This window comes from Papilio xuthus, unplaced genomic scaffold (genome assembly GCF_000836235.2).
Source record: "Papilio xuthus unplaced genomic scaffold, Pxut_1.1 DF827461.1, whole genome shotgun sequence".
In the NCBI taxonomy this organism is placed as follows: domain Eukaryota; kingdom Metazoa; phylum Arthropoda; class Insecta; order Lepidoptera; family Papilionidae; genus Papilio; species Papilio xuthus.
In genome coordinates, this window is record NW_013531188.1 from 4,631,132 (window position 1) to 4,650,018 (window position 18,887).

General features: G+C 34.3%; 3 protein-coding genes and 1 pseudogene across 4 annotated transcripts; 2 read left to right on the forward strand and 2 right to left on the reverse strand.

The window, feature by feature from the left end:
• Nucleotides 1-607: 607 nt before the first annotated feature.
• On the reverse strand, nucleotides 608-3,117 carry Prosbeta3 (proteasome subunit beta type-3). Its single transcript, XM_013314338.1, has 5 exons — nucleotides 2,980-3,117; nucleotides 2,526-2,731; nucleotides 1,894-2,062; nucleotides 1,378-1,506; nucleotides 608-768 (listed from the first exon to the last, which is right to left on the reverse strand). The coding sequence occupies exons 1-5, from the start codon at nucleotides 2,980-2,982 to the stop codon at nucleotides 658-660; spliced, it is 618 nt and encodes a 205-aa protein (XP_013169792.1). The 5' UTR covers nucleotides 2,983-3,117; the 3' UTR covers nucleotides 608-657.
• Nucleotides 3,118-5,022: 1,905 nt separating this feature from the next.
• LOC106119390 (beta-ureidopropionase) lies at nucleotides 5,023-6,824 on the forward strand. The gene has a single exon (XM_082930800.1). It carries the CDS (start codon nucleotides 5,056-5,058, stop codon nucleotides 6,223-6,225), a length of 1,170 nt encoding a protein of 389 aa, XP_082786926.1. The 5' UTR covers nucleotides 5,023-5,055; the 3' UTR covers nucleotides 6,226-6,824.
• Nucleotides 6,825-8,197: 1,373 nt separating this feature from the next.
• Nucleotides 8,198-9,354, reverse strand: LOC106119393 (beta-ureidopropionase). Its single transcript, XM_082930801.1, has one exon. The coding sequence runs from the start codon at nucleotides 9,298-9,300 to the stop codon at nucleotides 8,209-8,211; it is 1,092 nt and encodes a 363-aa protein (XP_082786927.1). The 5' UTR covers nucleotides 9,301-9,354; the 3' UTR covers nucleotides 8,198-8,208.
• A 724-nt stretch (nucleotides 9,355-10,078) lies between these two features.
• Nucleotides 10,079-11,421, forward strand: LOC106119389 (beta-ureidopropionase pseudogene; annotated as a pseudogene). The gene has a single exon (XR_001227962.1). The product of XR_001227962.1 is annotated as a beta-ureidopropionase pseudogene (transcript).
• The last annotated feature ends 7,466 nt before the right edge of the window (nucleotides 11,422-18,887 follow it).

An 18,887-nucleotide genomic window follows, 5' to 3' on the forward strand; every position in this document is an offset into this window, starting at 1 on the left:
TATTTTATACTGATAAGTTTTGTTAACGGTGTTGCAAGTACGCCGTGTATTTATTACGGATTTCGCTCTGAACCTGACCGATGCGTTGTTTACGAAATTATAATGTTTACATCTCTAGTCTCCCAAACTCTTGTAAAGACAAAAAAATGTGTATTGAATAAAAATTTAAAAACATTTAATTTTGTAATATTCGATTTATAAATTTTCTGAAGCACAAGCGTTTTATTTATTTAGATAGCCTACCCTGTGATACTTTTAATTACAAAATATAAAAAACCTCTCGCCATAAATCACGACAAAAACATGTAACGTTTTAGTTAAAGGAATGGAACCGCAATATGAACGATGGTAAAAATTTTAAGTTTGCACATGGCAATACTGTTTGACGTCACTAAAGCTTCCTATAAAACATTTTTTCAATCTTACTAATATAAATGCGAATGTTTGGATGGGTGGATGTTTGTTTGAAGGTATCTCCGGAACAGCTCAATGGATTTTATGAAATTTGGTACAGATGTAAGGACATCGTTTGGAAGAACACGAACTATTTTTTTTAATTCAGCGCGTACGGAATCGCGGGTGACAGCTAGTAAATAATAAAAGCAACCTATTTATAATATTAAGTTTATTAAAAAGAGAGAAAATATACACAAAAAATTAATCCATTCTTGTCTTGACATGTTTCTCTGTGATTTTGTCCTTCTCGATGATGTAGACGACCGCACCCCAACCGGAGATAGCATCCCGGTCTGCTGCGTTAACTAGAGCCTGTTAATATCATATTGGATGTTAAAATTAAGAACAGAATATATTCAAAATCCCCATCACATAAGTACTTTTTATCAGACTTTGTAAATTAACTACATAGAAACTAACTTCACTCGAGTTACACAATTTAGGCTAATGATTTTAATGTTTATCTATGAAGGTTGAATGTAAGTTTCATTCCTGTCTCTGAACTGATTTAGATGAGTAAGGATTTGACAGTTATATCATCAGGTCACTACATCCTCACTGAGGGGCTCGGAGCCTACTCTAAGTTAGGGGTGACTAGGCCATAATCAACCACGCTGGCCAAGTGCGGGTTGGTTGACTTCACACATATCTATGAACTTCTCAGATATGTGCAGGTTGCATTGCTATGTTTTCCTTCACTGTAAGAACATTGGATACATGTACATATGTAAATGGAATATCGAAAATCACACTGGTACATGGCGGAATTTGAATCCAGGACCTGCAGATTACTAGTCAAGGGCTTAACCACTGAGCCACCGACACCCTCAATTTTTTGACACTCTACAGTAAGTCTTAATTTGTATCAGACACCTAGACAGTTGGGTTTTTTGAATAGTTGAAATAGTTATAAGATCTCACCTGTGAGATAGTTTCAAACAACTCATTAGGCTTGAGATTGGGCTCCCACAGCGCTTCACACATACCATACAGCTGTTCCGAACATGTTCCTGATACTACAAAATCTTCTGGCTCATTGGGGCAGCCAATCTGTACAAAATAAAGATTTAAATTTTTAACAAAAATTGAATGTAAATAACCAATTTCACATTTGTTATATTTTGATAAATGCTTTTAATAATAATGTGTCTATATAACTATCAATAGAATTTGCAAAGCAGCCACTTTTGCAACATAAATCTATTTTAGCGCAATTAAATGTATGCTTTGAACAGCATATATATTTTTATAAGCAACTAGCCAGCGTCTGCAACTCTCTCATGTAGAATTAAAAAATTTATAGCCTATGTATGATTCCAAACTGTGTTACATATATGCCAAATTTCTGTGAGATCCATGCAGTCACTTTGGAGATACCTACTAACAAACATCCATCCATCTGAACATTCACATTTATATTAATAAATTAACACTTACCAGGTCCATGTTACAGACATAAGGCTGATTATCAATGGGGTCAAGGCCGGCAATGACAGGCTCAATGAAATATGGCCCAAAACGCTTCTCATACAGTAAATTGGACAACATGGCTGAGAATGTCTTCGGCCTCATTACTCTATTTTCTTTCAACTCATACAAATTCATTCTGAAATTAAATGGACACAGATTGCCAGATGTAAAACAAAATATTATTAATACTAGTACCACAAACTCACATGTTGAGTTTGATTCGATATAAAAATACTAGCTGTTGCCTGTGACTCCATCAACAGATAAGCTAGATGTGTTCTTCCAGACTATGTTCTATGACTATGCCAAATTACAGCATGATCCATTCAGCCGTTCCCTAGATGCCTTCAAACATACATCCATACATCCATTTAAACATATGCATTTATAACATTAGTAAGATACTGATTATATCACTGTTAAAAATATCTTTTTAAGCAAAGTAGTTTATATACAAAATTTCATATAAATAGAGAACATATCAAAATTGTAGAGATAGAGTTACTCTTTTACTAGATGGGAATAGTCAAATGAATTGAAAATGTTGCTGGCAACTTTTCATGACTTTGTGACAAACTAATTGTAATATAAAACAATACCTGAACTTAAGCCTTTGGAATACAGTTTGTGTGTCAGTTGCTAAGCCAGGTAGACCGACATACAAAGTGGGCCCCATTTGGTAGACTTTGGGAAAGTTTGTGGATATGGTTTGAGCTTGTATACCAAATCGCTTGTCCGTAGCTATGGCCACACAGTCTTGACCTTTCATCGCCACCACTGCACCACCATTGTAGGCTAAAATTGACTGAAAAAACACCAAGCTTTGTATTAGAATTATAGGGTAGGAAAAAGTTGTCTTAAGCTGGGTATTAAATTGTACCCTTAAAATATGGTATGTAAACTGTATATTAATAGATGTTTTGTATATTTCCAAACAAAATAAAAAATGTAATTGTTAAAAATACAGTACAGACCACTGCATGACCGGCACTTCTGCATTTCAAGACAAAGCAAAGTTTGCAATAAAATGAAAGAATTACGAATAAAACATACCATTTTAGATTGTTATTTACTTCTGCCGTACAAAACTATTATTTATATTTTACTTGAAACCACGACAAAACTGATGGACAATCAAGAAACCAAATTGTTTTAAACCAAAGACAACAAATTGAAACTCGAAAATGACATATCATTCGCCACAATACAGATAAAAAATAAATGACAACATACATAGATAACTAAAACAATTTAAATTTAAATCTCAGTATTTCTCGGGTCACAATATATTGGGAAGATAATTTAAATTATTACACTTTTTAAGGTAAAAAAAGGATAGTCACACTGTGATAATGTTTAAAATTTTTAGGGAACAGAGCATCTCTGGCGTCTTCAGAACAACCTGTCAAAACTTTATCACAATTTGTAAAGTGGTTTAAGACCGCATTGAGGAGAAACCAATACATATATTGATACTAGATTGGAACATCTGATAGCTTTTCTTCTAGTAGGTAGTTTTATTTGTGGTGGAGTCATGGTTACTATTAATTCGTTTAGTAATTTATGTGTAGTCACTGTTACAATCCACAATCCTAGTTGTAACAAGTGCTGCGTCAGGGTGACTACTGAATCTCCTGGTAGTTGATGCGTCACGCTTACTACTTCTTATTCTCCTTCCTAACCTTCTTCTAGTCTTTTTCCTACAGTAGACATACTCTTACCGTGGGTTTCCGAGTCCAAAATCTTCGCTAAGAACATATTGTTATCTGTTGGGTCAAAGATAATGAGAGAGATGACCACAAGTTTATACAGAGATTTTGATCTCGGAAACCCACGGTTAGTTATATTAAATATTTTGAAACAGTTAAATACTCTTTGTATTAATAATTATTGTCAATGCAGATTATCGGATAATGGACATCCTAACTTGAAAATACTTATCCTATAAAGTACCAAATTTTAACGAGTGGGTGATTGAGTCTCTCTAAGTTGACTTCACACATGAGTGGGTGATTGAGTCTCTCTAAGTTCAGTCTCTTTATCTCTCTCTCTCTCTCTTTTTCTCTCCCACTGTATTTAATCTCATTATAATGGTGCATACATAGCAGCTTAATAACCCGAAGCAAAGTGTGACCTTGACACTGATTATTTCGTAAGAGTTTTACTCTTTAAATTACTAGAAGAAGTAAACTAATAAGTAGCAAAATATACGTATAAGTTGCGACAATCATATGATACGTAGTTTAGATATGATAACTTGCACAACAAAAATAGAAATTACAAAAGTCCTAACAAAATCAGACGCAGTGACTAATCAAAAATAGACATAAATGTTTGTTGAATGTTTGGATGTATGGATGGATGTTTGATTGAAGTTATTTCCGGTGACAGCTAGTATGGCGTACCTAGGTATATTTAGTACTTTTATTTCTACAGGTATAAAATATTAAAGTTTTAACATACTTTTTTATAAAATCCTAATCTCTATACCTTTATAGGGATAGTTTCAGTCATTCGTTTAGTGGACCAGGTCATCGTTCACGTTTGCTTAAAAAGCACAAAGGGCAAATGAGAGGTCATTGCCTTTTAACCGACCTTGAATTTTATTATGTCATAGACATAACACGTTTTCTTAAAAAATGTAGTTACCTTTTTGGTTAAAGATAGTTTTCTGATGTCTGACAAATATCCAAGTTTTAAGGCTTTCCATTTTTGGCACAAAACAAATTAGGGTATCTCAGTAAATCTAACAGAAAAAGGTTTTAATAATTTAACGTTAATCCAATTTCAAAACTACGAAATGCAATATAATTTAATACTGATAGTATAAAAGGTGATTTTTTTTAACTTACCATTTTTATTTAGGTCACCTGTCTTTAATAAGCAGTAATAATTGTTCCATGTGTGTTTGTTTAGAATATTTTTTTCAAATTAAATATTTATAAGTAGAGAGTGAAATTATTGTAGAAATAAAAATCTCGTCTGTTAAAACTTTTTTTTTTTAAACCTTAGGTTTTTGCAATCTTATCATGATGTAATAAATAGTTTGTGATACAAAACATGTGCCTGATAAAAGCCGAATCAGTGTGAGCCAAAACATCGGCGCGACGACACGTTCCGAATAGAAAAATGGACGGCGAAGCTAACAGCCTTGAGACTATCATCAATAATAACCTTAACGGTTACGATTTAGAGCAATACAATAGAATATACTACGGAAGAAGGAATCATTTAAATGTCCCTATAAAAGAATCTTCAAAAGATAAATCAGAAGAATTCGATTTCGATATTATTGCGTATTCTTTTCCCGCCAAAAATGAACAAATCCGACCAGCCAGGATAGTTAAAATTGGAGTAATACAACATTCGATCGTCGTACCTACGGATCAACCGATTAGTTTGCAAAAGGCAGCAATTTTCGATAAAGTTAAAGTTATCATAGAGACGGCCGGTGATGAAGGCGTGAACATCCTGTGTCTCCAAGAGTTGTGGAACATGCCAATGTTCGTCGCGACCAGAGAGAAGCAACCGTGGTGCGAGTTCGCCGAGTCTGCAGAGGATGGTCCTACCACTAGATTTATATCGGAACTAGCCGCGAAATATTCTATGGTGATCGTATCTCCGATTCTAGAGCGAGATGAAAATCATAGTGACATTTTGTGGAACACGGCTGTTGTGATAAGTGACAATGGTAACGTGATCGGCAAGCATCGGAAGAATCATGTACCAAGAGTGGGTGACTTCAACGAATCGACTTATTACATGGAAGGTAACACTGGCCATCCGGTGTTCGCGACTCGTTACGGTAAGATAGCTGTCAACATTTGCTTCGGTCGTCATCACGTCTTGAACTGGATGATGTTCGGTCACAACGGAGCAGAGATCGTATTTAATCCTTCAGCAACCGTAGGTGGTGATACAGGGAGTGAGTACATGTGGAATATAGAAGCTAGGAATGCTGCTATAACGAATAGTTACTTCACAGCGGCAATCAATAGGGTTGGGAATGAAAGATTTAACAGTGAGTTTACTTCAGGGGATGGGATGCCCGCTCATCATGACTTCGGGCCTTTTTACGGGTCGAGCTATATTTGCGCGCCGGACGGTGTCCGGTGTCCCGGACTATCGCGCACCAGGGATGGACTCCTCATCGGCGTATTAGACTTGAACCTGAACAGGCAGGTGAGGGATCGCACTTGTTACCAAATGACGCAACGTTTGGAATTGTACGTGAACAGTTTAAGTAAAGTTTTAGATATCGATTATAAACCACAAGTTGTGTACGAAAAGAGAAAATAGTTTCTATGTAAATTTTATTTTCTTGATAAAAATATGTAAAACGAATCGCGTTTTTTCTTCCTAATTTTTATTTACAGTGAACGTTTAGTGTAATTAATAAATATGCGTGTGTGATCATCAAAATAAGGTTTATTTGCTATGAAACATTCATTTACGGCTTTGTGAAAATAATACATATTTTTTAGGTACTAGATTAAAAGATATAATAATGTAAATTTATCTCAACCTTATGTCTTCCAATGTAAAGGTCACTGACCGAGGCAGTACATACTTATTTACCGTTTTCTGCATAAGCTAATTAAAACATATTACACATAGACAAAAAATCAATCATTTATATTATATAATGAGTTTTCTAACAATTTAAAAATATAGTTGTGTTATCGTTGAAACTATCCACTTTTTTTATCTAGTATTTAAAGGCTTTAGCTTAGTTATCAACCTGTCCTGACTCTCTCTCTCTCTCTCTCTCTCCCTAGCTTGCATCCCACAAGGAGGTGGGGTCAGCTTTCCCAATCCGTCTCTTCCACTTCGCTCTGTCCATGACATCTTCTTCTGAGACTTGGCACTCAACCTGTCATGACTATTACTAAAATATTTTAAATAAAAAACTCATGATTTTTTTTTACAATTAGTTTTTTTTTATCTATAAAACAAGAACTATGCGTATTAAATGGATTATAATCTACTTATGGATATTAAGATTTTAAAATTAAATAGACTTAAGTAAATCGCAAAATTTTTTCGCTTGACAACAACAGTAATATTTATTTTGTCAAAATGACGTTATTTTTTTTTTCATCTTAATCGATTTTTCTACTAATGATGACTACGGTTGAAATATGAAAGTACACCATCACTGGCAAGTCATAGTACATTGTCAATTAACACTTTAAAAATCAAATATACTTTGTCATAAAAACTAAGCAAAATGGATTTTGAACAGTGGACTTTAACCTAACATGAATCATATTTCCAAAACTGCATTGTCATTGTGTTCGATTTAGAGGAAAAACTCTTATGTAAATATTTAATTCCAAAGGATTGTGGACAGTGAAATGTTAATAAGTACAGGTTTTTTGTTTAAACTTCAAACATACAAACAGTAATAGGGTAGCGTATATAAAAAGTAAAGTGGAGAATCTAAGTGAGAGGAGAAATGTAAATAGTTATTATTTACGAGACCTATAAAGTTTTACATAACCTCATAACCTACCCCTTTTAAATGTGGTCGATTGCCGAAAGTTTAAAAAACGAGTAAAAAGAACAAGTAACATATAAAAATGTTAAATACTAATGAGGCACATAGCGTTTGTTAAAATTCGTTTTTATTAAATCGAAAAAAAGTATAAAATATGTACAGACCATAAAAATTACTTTAACATTTTTGTTTTTAATAGTGTGTTCTTACAAACGCAGCTTTATCTTAATTAATTAACAGGCGCTTTGTGACAAATATACTCTTTGTTATTCATATCGTATGACAATCTATTTATTACCTTTGAGTAGATACAATTTTAACACTACGTAATTTTTAAATAGTCTACATGTGATGCAAGCCATGTTAATTATTATGAGTATTAGCAAGGTTTCTTAAAATGTATCTCCAATCTGGTAATAATAAAGAAGTAACGGCCTGAGCCCAGGTTCCTGAGGGAGCCCTCGAGCTTAGTTACTCTTAAACGAGGCTTAGGCTAAGTTCCATCTGCGCTCGGCCACCTCAAGCCCGGTGAAGCTGTAAATGCCTCCTCAAGGCAAACAGTGGCAATCAGTCACAAAAAAAGGATCTTAAATAAGCGCCTGTAAGAAAATATCAGCAAAATGACTGCAATTTAAAATCACTATGTATTTACATTGAAAGATTATATTGTAGAAATATCGTGATAAAAGAATTAAAAAGTTTTTGTACCAGGATGTAATATGCAGAATAAAAGATTTTCTTTGTTCATTAAAAACATTGTTTATAAAAAAATATAAAATAATTTATTGTTTTACATTTAATTCTTTAGAATATAATTCTAACCTCGAAGTCATTGGAAAACCCCATTGATCTTTTACTTGTCTACACAAATTTAGGTCTACTTCCCCGATGAGTAAACCATCCTTAACCCTGGATAGTCCAGGTGTTCTGAATCCATTGGGAGCTGTTATATAACTAGATCCATAGTAAGTTCGAGTTACTTTTTTATTATCCAGCATTTTAATAAACTCTTCGTTGCCAACCCTATTAATGCTGCAAGTGAAATAACCATTCGCGATAGCTGCATTACGGGCTTCTATGCCCCAAAACGATTCGCCGAATTCCGATATAGTGGCTGAAGGATTGAAGACAATTTCAGCACCATTTAGAGCGAACATCAACCAGTTTAACGCATGATGACGGCCAAAGCAAATGTTGACGGCGATTTTTCCATATCTAGTCTCGAATACAGGATGTCCTAAATCACCAGGCGAGTAATATGCAGTTTCACTAAAGCTGCCAACACTCGGAAGGTGATTTTTGCGATGTTTTCCCAAATATCTTCCATTATCTATAACCACTGCTGTATTCCACCAAACACCATTGTTATCTATTTCCAGAATCGGTGATATAATTACCATAGAGTATTTCTTCGCTAAATTGCTAATGAATTTCGTACTGGGTCCATTTTCAGCTGATTCTGCAAAATCTGTCCAATTATCTTTTTCTCCTGTACAAAGAAAAAATGGCATAGACCATGTTTCTTGCAGACATAATATTTGAACACCTTCAAATGCTGCAATATTTATTATGTTTTCAATTTTATTAAATATTGCTTTTCTTTGAGAAATCAACGACTCATTAGTTGGTAAAACAATAGAATGTTGTACTAACCCCAATTTAACTAATCTTGGTTTTCTAACCTCTTCTTTGGCTGCGTGAAATGAATAAGCTGCCAGTTCGATTTGAAACTTTTCACTCGCGATGACACTGGCTGGTTTTAATTTTATTTCACAATGATCTTCACGTCCGTAGTAAATTCTGTTGAATTCTTTTATTCGTTCCAAATTTAAATTGTTTTTGACAATTTCATCGAGAGTTTGAGAACGCGCCATCTTGTTTTATGTAGGATACAAACTTGATTGTATATCGAGTAGATGTTACATAACTTTGAGATGTAAACACAGTACTGTATATAGACATAGATTATAAATTCTTCGTCGTAGCCTAGGTACAGGTTCTGCATACATTAACCATGTGATTAATTCTTATTGCAAACATGTTTAAGGGTCCATCTATATTGACTACGTTTCAACTCGACTTTTTTTGTCTAATAAAAGTTTTATTTTTATTAAAATTGACATGCGATAATATCGAATATCCAGATTATTATAAATTATGTTTTTTTTAGTGTTAGTTGATTATAATTTGATTTGTCTTTAATATATATCTTATATATAGTTTATCGTGTCACAATTTTCGTTCCCCATACTCCTCCGAAACAGCTACACCGATTCTCATGAATGTGAGCATATTGAGTAGGTCTGAGAATCGGCCAACATCTATTTTTCATCACCCTAAATGTTTATTTTTTTTAGACCAACACGCCGACGGAGTCGTGGGCGACACCTAGTTTCAAGATAAAATTAGTAAGTACCGTATGTATCGAGCTTAGCCTGCTTTTGTCTGTTTCATCAATAACCTAAATATAAATAGTCTCATCTATCTATAATATTGTTTATTTATACCGGAGTTAATGTTCTTTTGATAAGGCTATTATTTTTCATATAGATACTGTTATATTATCAGAGGGGTCCAAGTTCATCGGATGTACGTTAGGCAACACACAGACAAATAACACTAGATGTTTTGAGTGCATTTGTGAACCGACAGCCCGACTGTTTAAATAGCGCGAATGATCGAGAACCACCAGCAGTCATTCTCGACAGCCCCCAGTTGACGGACGACATAGCAATGGAAAACGAAACGGTCAGCCTCGAAGCGATAGTCAACAACAACCTGACAGGACGGGACTTGCAGGAATTTAATAGAATATACTACGGAAAAAGGGAACACAATGAATTGAAACTCAAAGATTCCTCTATCGCTGCGGCCAAGGACGCCGACTTCGAAATCGCGGCGTACGGTTTTCCAGCTAAAAAGGAACATACAAGACCACCGAGAATAGTCAAGGTAGGTCTGATCCAGCATTCCATAGCCGCGCCCACCGATCGTCCGGTCAACGAACAGAAGAATGCGATATTCGCAAAGGTTAAGAAGATTATTGACGTCGCCGGACAAGAGGGTGTAAATATCATCTGCTTCCATGAACTATGGAACATGCCTTTCGCTTTTTGCACCCGAGAAAAGCAGCCATGGTGTGAATTCGCTGAATCTGCTGAAGAAGGTCCTACGACTCGCTTCCTAAAGGAGCTGGCTGTTAAATACGCGATGGTCATAGTCTCATCTATCCTCGAACGCGATGAGAACCACAGCGATATCTTGTGGAACACGACCGTGGTGATCAGTGACACAGGTAATGTCATCGGCAAGCATCGTAAGAACCACATACCGAGAGTGGGCGACTTCAACGAGTCTAATTACTACATGGAAGGTAACACAGGTCATCCGGTGTTCGCGACTCGTTACGGTAAGATAGCTGTCAACATCTGCTTTGGACGTCACCATGTCCTCAACTGGATGATGTTTGGACTTAACGGAGCTGAGATTGTGTTTAATCCATCTTGTACAGTCGCTGGGGAAGCCGGGAGTGAGTATATGTGGAACGTAGAAGCGCGGAATGCTGCGATCACTAACTGTTATTTCACAGCCGCTATAAACAGAGTCGGCTACGAGGAGTTCCCCAACGAGTTCACCTCAGCAGATGGTAAACCGGCGCACAAAGACCTGGGTCTGTTCTACGGTTCGAGTTACTTCTGTGGTCCGGATGGTGTAAGATGTCCCGGACTTTCCCGTACTAAAGACGGTCTTCTCATCGCTGAAATGGATTTGAACCTGAACAGACAGATAAGAGACCGCCGCTGCTACTACATGACGCAAAGACTAGATATGTATGCGGACAGTCTGAGGAAGGTTCTCGACTTGGACTACAAGCCGCAAGTTGTACATGAAAATGAAAAGTGAAGTGTGTGAAGAAGTGACTTTCATATAATTGTTATTACTAAGTTTCCATTATTAATCATTTATGTTATTCAATTAAATAAACGTTTTATAAATTATCTGATCGTAATTTAATTACATTTATGCATTAATTAGAGATAAAAGGCTAACACAAGTCAAGTTTCCTCTTTGATTCGTTTACAAAACGTATGTTACAAGAGCCACCTGATACACGTGCCAGCTAAATATTTACCAGACAATGAAAGTAATAAGTAAAGAAAAAAAATAAGCAATGCCAATTGGAATCTGTAGGAAAATAACATATGACAGGAATTAGCAGTAAACCACAGAACTGCGTATTGTATTATGATTTCGCATTATTAATATTTAATGATGTAAAACGATCTTAATTACTTCAGTTTATGACAAATGGAGTTAGTTAACTTAATTAAGATATCACTCGATTATAAATGTGGTAACATTTAAGGAGCGTCGGTGGCTCAGGGGTCAAGCACTAGATTTGCAAACTGCAGGTCCTGGGTTCGAATACCGCCATGTATCAATGTGTTTTTCGATTTCCGATTTACATATGTACATTTATCCGACGTTCTTACGATGAAGGAAAACATAGTAATGCAACCTGCACATATCTGAGAAGAAATTCAAAGATATGTGTGAAGTCAAGCAACCCGCACTTGGCCAGCGTGGTTAACTATGGCCTAATCACCCTTAACTTAGGGTAAGCTCCGAGCCTCTAGGTTGGGACGTATAGTGAGCTGATGATGATGAAGCATTTAAGACTTTTAATTTCTCGCGAATATTTATTCGTTATTTTCTACAATTTTTTTAAAATATTCAGTCTATGGAAAATATTGTCCACAATTGATTTAGTACTCTATTAGTCTACGATGTTTGTTTATTTTTATATTAATTAAGTACTTTATTTTCCGTTCATAATAACATCTGCGTAAAGATAGTAATATGATATGGAACATCCTGTAGTTCTACAAATGATTGCAAATCTGAACTATTTCCGTTCAAATGTTTTCAAACATTATGCAATGTACAGGATGTTGATAATTTTGTATAATACGTACATATTTCTACGTAGTTTCTGTCAACTCTGGTTAACTATCGCGCCTTAATTAGGATTTGTAGCATTTTATATATTTTAATGAATAAAGTCCGTACTTAAACAGCATTTGATTTTTTATTTTTTTAATCTGACTGACTACAGTTTTTTTTCAGTGTTGCTTTATCGAATTTATTACTACTTCTCTCTACTTAACTTTCTGTAAGTATAAGACTCGAGAAGGTGGTTTGAGTTTAATAAATCTGCACTAAGGGTCTTCCTAAGTGTGCAATTAAAGATTGGACGATTACGCAAGAAGATGACAAAAATAACATTTTTGCTCACAGTTTTTAATCAATATGTTTCATAAAGAAAGAGTTCAACGTTTTAATTAAATCACATCGTTCCGATTGTCAAATGTTTTGGAAACTTTTGACTTGTTTATCTTAAATTGCGAATAAAAAAATAATAACTTACCGTAGGTTTCCGATACCAAAAGCATCGTTTAAAACATATCATCTCTATTTTGTCAAAACTAATGACAGAGATGTCGATATGTGTTATACAAATTTGTCTCAGAAACCAACGGTAAATAATTATTTTAACGTAAACAATATATTTATTAGTATGCATTAGTCGTTTGTATAACTGATAGGCACTAAGTACATAGATGATAGGATTTCGTTGCAGTTTGCATACAAATATCTATCTCGTTAATAGATATTTATTTATAGTTAGACCTTTATTTATGCATTTAGCGGGGGACCTTGTCCGTGCGGTATTAAAAAGAAAAACTAGTCAAGTGTGAGTCGGACTCGCGTCCCGAGGGTTCCAAAAAAAACCTGTAAAGGTATAAGTAAAAGTTCACCTATCACTACAATCGAGTCATAGTTAAAAAGTGTAATAAATTTATATTTTTAAAAAGTAATATGTGATTAAACAAAATTGCTTTTTCTTTTGATTGCGTTGATATAGAAGATTAATTTTGTTACAGCTTAAAGGTATTATAGACCTGAGTATTTGATATAAATTCCAGCTTGATACCTTTACGCGTTTTTGAGAAAAAGTGTCTTGAGAGACAGACGGACGGACAACAAAGTGATCTTATAAGGGTTCCTTTTTTGTCCTATGAGGTACGGAACCCTAAAAAGTACTAAGTTTTTCTTACTAAAGTTGTCTATGTGTTCTTCCAGATTATGTTCTACATGTAAGTCAAATCTTAGCGAGATCCATGTAGCCGTTATGGAGATACCTTTTAACAAACATCCACAAAACATTCGCATTTATAATATTAGTAATACGTAAGATTGATAATTCAGTCTGAAAATATTAAAAAAACAGTTTTTTTTTAAAACACTTATAACTTATTAATTAATAATATCTTATATTTACTTGATTTCATTATAAAGTTCTTGACATTTTCCCAAAAATGTAAGAAGGATTAGACTTCTAGTGTAAAAATATGATAATTGCCATTATTTTCTCGCTATTATTAATATTTATACTGTACAGAGAGAATAATTACAGTTTTAAAGCATTTGCAAAACACTTAAAAAATGACGAGTGCAAAATCTTTTTAAAACTCTAGTGCTATCCGATGCGACAACTAAAAAGAAGCAAAGCTAAAAGCTATGCGACTCAAAACGATAATTTCGGTGCAATTTTCTCACTTGCGGCGAGAGATGTCGCTAATGTGTTGCTCTATGGTCTCAACATCTAGTCTGTACTGACACAAAATTAGTTAATACATTCATCTGACCTTTATCTAAAGGTGATAAAGGTGGTTTTTGCTTGAATCAAATGTTTATGTATCGTTGTAAGGGATTGCTTTCAAGAGTACTCGCGGTTGCAGTCCGTGACATTCCATTACAATAATGATGTGCTTGGCACAGGGTTGTCATTTAAATTATCCGCGGTACTCAGACTTATTTAATGCTAACTAAACACTTACTTAGTATAGTATTTTTCGTGTATACTAATCAACATTTTAAAATTCTTTTGTAAAAGCGTTTTTATTTCTTACTAACAGAATCCGGAAGAAGTAAAAATTATAAAAAATGTCACAGTCAGAAAAAAAAATCGAACAAAAGTATTTTTACTTTACTTTTTCTTAGGAATGTATACACTATGATAAATACCTTTGTTTTACCTAAGGCGTACGTTTAATCATCAAATGTAATATTAAAATGTCTGAAAAAGTTTTTGTCAGCCCTATCCACAACTAGGTCGACGAAGAGCGTAGAGTCGACAGCGGCGGAAGTCAGAGCACCTTGATTATTCAGTCGTATTTGATACTGAAGCTGTGAAAATTGCATGCAAATCTAAGGACGTTTTAGCGTGTCGTTTTACCATATAGACATACATACCGCCGTTCTTTTGCCCCCTTCTATTATAAAAAAAAAACAAAATTAACGTAGATTTCCACTGTTAAAAAAATCACATGATTTAAAGTCAACTAAATTAAATATATGTCGTCTGATCATTTTCTTAAGACTAGAATGTATAAGAAATATTGTACCTTATAAAATTAAGTCCAATTTAAAAGAAAGCAATTCGATTAATTTCGTAAACATTGTCTCGGTTTGTTTCTTTGCGCGGGTAATTAAGGTCGTTAGGATGTTGGAAGAAACATGGCTGCACTACCGTTTCCGGCGTTACTTTTTTAATTTTTCATTTACGGCCAGCGATTTCAATTTTTTCCTCTAATTTCTCATTAAACTTGGCCGCACGTTTTGCCCTCGGGGACTATTTTTTAATGTAAATTAGCAAAAATATGCTTCAGATAATTAGCACGTTGATTTATGTTCTTTATTGCTACAGGAAAAATATGGAATTTGTATTATATTTTGATTTCAAACAAAATTTTGTTACTTTGTAGTAAATTAAAAAACTCCTATGTTGTGTTCTTTGTGGAATATTAGGTTTAGTTATAGCCGTTTATAAAACCATTCTTGGTATTAAAAATAATTTATTAATTAGCAAAATATCTGGCCACAAAGAATCCATCATATTACTTTCCTATTGAGGGCAACAGAATAGAACAGATTGGAGTTTTGCTATTTACAAAATTAAGAAAAAGGAGTCTTTAATGTATAAATTTTTTAAACTGGTTTTTTACGTTCGTTGAGTTTTTTGTGAGCTTTTGTGCAGGGATTTTGGTCAGAGCGACCGTCTGATTCCATTGACACAAGGCGCGTTTCATTTCCGGCAGCGCTGTCCATTGGCAGGTTGAAAAAAAATGTCTCACTATTACACCAAACTTGATTTGACTGTGAACAACGACTGCAATGGAGACGCTATTGTTTGTATTTTTATAAAAATACATATTTTTTTTTTAATTTCATTTTCGTCTATATTTTTGTACTTCTAATATAAATAGGTGTTTTTTTTACTTTTAGTCGGATATTTTATAATAATTTTCCTTTGAAAAATTAATCAATCGTATATTTACAATATTGTCATCAAAGTTATAATTCATTTTTACAATCTATTTAACATTTATTTTATGGTATATATGTCGGAGAAAGCCATTGTGATTATATTTAATGTAGGAATTTATTAAGTAGCCATTGTCAACTGAATTACTGTATAACGCATAGTGTGCAATGTTTAATGTTTATTGATATTGTAAAAGCTTTTAATAACTTTTAATTTGATCTTACTTTATAAGTTACGTTTTTCCTAGACTAAATAACATTATTATCGTAATTTAAGTAACGACCAATCAGAGCAGAGCACCTGGCTTAAGAGGGGAGGGGAGGGCACCATCTTTATATAAGGTGTTTTGACAGTTGTTACGAAGATAGTCGTGAAGTGGAGACGGATCGAGTTAGGTCATCGTGTTTTGTGCTTGCACTTTACCCTAAACGAGGCCAACCAAGTACTCAACCATTATAGATGTCGTTGAGAAAAGTGTTTCTCCGACATATATTTTGTATTAAATTATTCAAACTTTCGTGAGACATTATACTAAACTGATATATAAACACGGCTAAACACTCACGTATATACGTCCGGTGGCGGCACCGACTAGTTTCGAGCCCATCGGGGGCCCTTCATCAGGTTGAGTGGCACTGGTATTATTTCGCGGACGCGGCCCGTCGCTCACTGATGAAGGGCCCCCGATGGGCTCGAAAATAGTCGGTGCCGCCACCCGACGTATATACGTGAGCGTTTAGCCGTGTTTATATATCAGTTTAATATATTTTGTAAGAAAATAACGTAAGTTAAACAATTTTAAGCTTTAAGACTGATTTAAAGCGTATATATTTGTGCGCATTAAATATAATACAATATTAATCTCTAAGCATGTCGTAGTTCTATTCGATTCCGGCGTCAGTAAATTGAAAAGCACACTCAAAAACCCCTTTAGTATGGTGTGTCACTACAATAGAGAACTGAGCACCTACACTACACCCCACGCCATAGCCGGAGTTACGCAGTTATCGTTTTAAAAATTTGACACACGGAAAACATTCCGGATGCAGAATTCTGATGTGTTAATGCGTTTAAAAAAGTCACATGGTAGAAACGAAAAAATAAAATAAAAGCGTCCAATCTTTTTTTAAACATTTAGGCAAACTTATTAGAACACAAATTATAAAGATTTGTTGTAAATCTGATAAACATATACTGGATAATTTTAATAAAAGTTTTCGCATTAAAAAAACAAAACAATTAAAATATTTTGTTAACGTGACGTAATCTAATGTCGACATTGATTTCAAGTTTTGACCACTTTTTTTTTTACAAAGTAAGACACGAGTTTGTAAGTTGCCAGTAATAAATATGAGGCATAACCTATATCTATTCTATTACAATATTACTCAAATTGCATATGTGTCGTGGCTCAAACTTAATTTCATAAAGTTTCTGTTCTGCGATCCATCACAGGGTTTTATTGAGTTACGACCCCAACGCCCTCTACACGCCGCCGACTTAAATTGCCGACACTCAACACAATTATAACTACGACGCAAAATTTTTAGGTTATGTTATTAGTACCTACTTATTATGTTATGGTTTTGAAATAGTGTGCCAATTTGATAAATTTTATGACTAAATCTACAAAAAGACTTCCCTTAATTATCACGAATCTGAGTGTGGCTATAAAAAGTTTTTTTTTTTTGTCAAATAGCATCTTTGCAAGAATTGCATGGTTGCAACTTATTTTATTCTTTAAACAAATAAGCAAAAATATAGATTAGGCGATTTTATAACTATAATTTATAGTAACTAAGCGTGTACCCACACGAGTTTCTTTTGACAGCCTATATTCGTCATGGTTCATAGGAACATAGTTAATAGATACACATATGTTGATCCTTATCCCGTAAGCAATAAGGTTTAAAATAAATAAACTAGTAGTTTAATTACTTGGTATTAAGACATGAGGCTGATCACACCCGCGGGTACTATACATCATACACACGAGGGGATACGCATCGGACATTTTAAATTTGGAACAGAAGATCCATTTTCGAATTGTGGCAGATTTTAATTTATTTTTAATTACGGCCAGGATTATTTTGGTTATGATTTGAAGTAATTAATTTTACTTGATATAACAAGTTTTAACGAAATTCAACCATTTCAACTAAATTCATAATAATATTTCATCGCTTCATTTTTCGATATAAGTATTAACCAGGTAGTCCCCTCAACCTACAGGTGACTTTGCACGCTTAAAAGACACTCGATTTACTAAGTTGAATTTGAATTTCACGCGACTTACCCCCACTTCCGGCGAGTCGAAGACAGAGTGCGAGACCATTCTGAGTTCATTCCCTTTTCGGGCACGGTGACAACAAAACGCGTCAACTTAAGAAAGAGGAAAAGAAAAGAACAATGCCGAAACGTAGTGCTGAAGATCAAATATCACATTACGAACGTAAGATTAGAAAATTAAAAGAACGCGAAATCGGACGACGTCGCCGTATTCGCATCATATCTGATTCTTCGGATAATGAAGGTAGGCGTAGTAATTTTTTCTTTAGACATTGTTTACATTATTGCTCAATAATTGAACGCACGAATACATTCAAGTATCTTGGTGTCATGCTTGATGAAAATCTCAACTGGAAACACCATGTAAATACAGTGGCTAAGCGGATCAGAAAACTTATTTTCATATTTAGAAAACTACGAGCGGTTGCTGATTATGTCCTACTAACTAAAACATACAAAGCTCTCTGCGAGTGTTTAATTAACTACTGCATATGTTCTTGGGGTGGAGCTTCCAAAACTTGTATCTTAGAAGCAGAAGGTGCCCAACGTGCTCTTTTAAAAGTGATGTTTAGGTTGCCTTTCAAACATCCCACCGACGAACTTTATAACAAACATAATATTTTGAGTATTCGTAAAACTTTCATATTTGAATGCTTCAAGGCCCTTCATAAAAATAAAGATAGTAATACAACTACAAATAGTAAGAGAATTCATAGATTTAATTTACCTACTGTTAAAAGTACATTTGCCACAAAACATTTTAAATTCCTTGCACCCTACTTA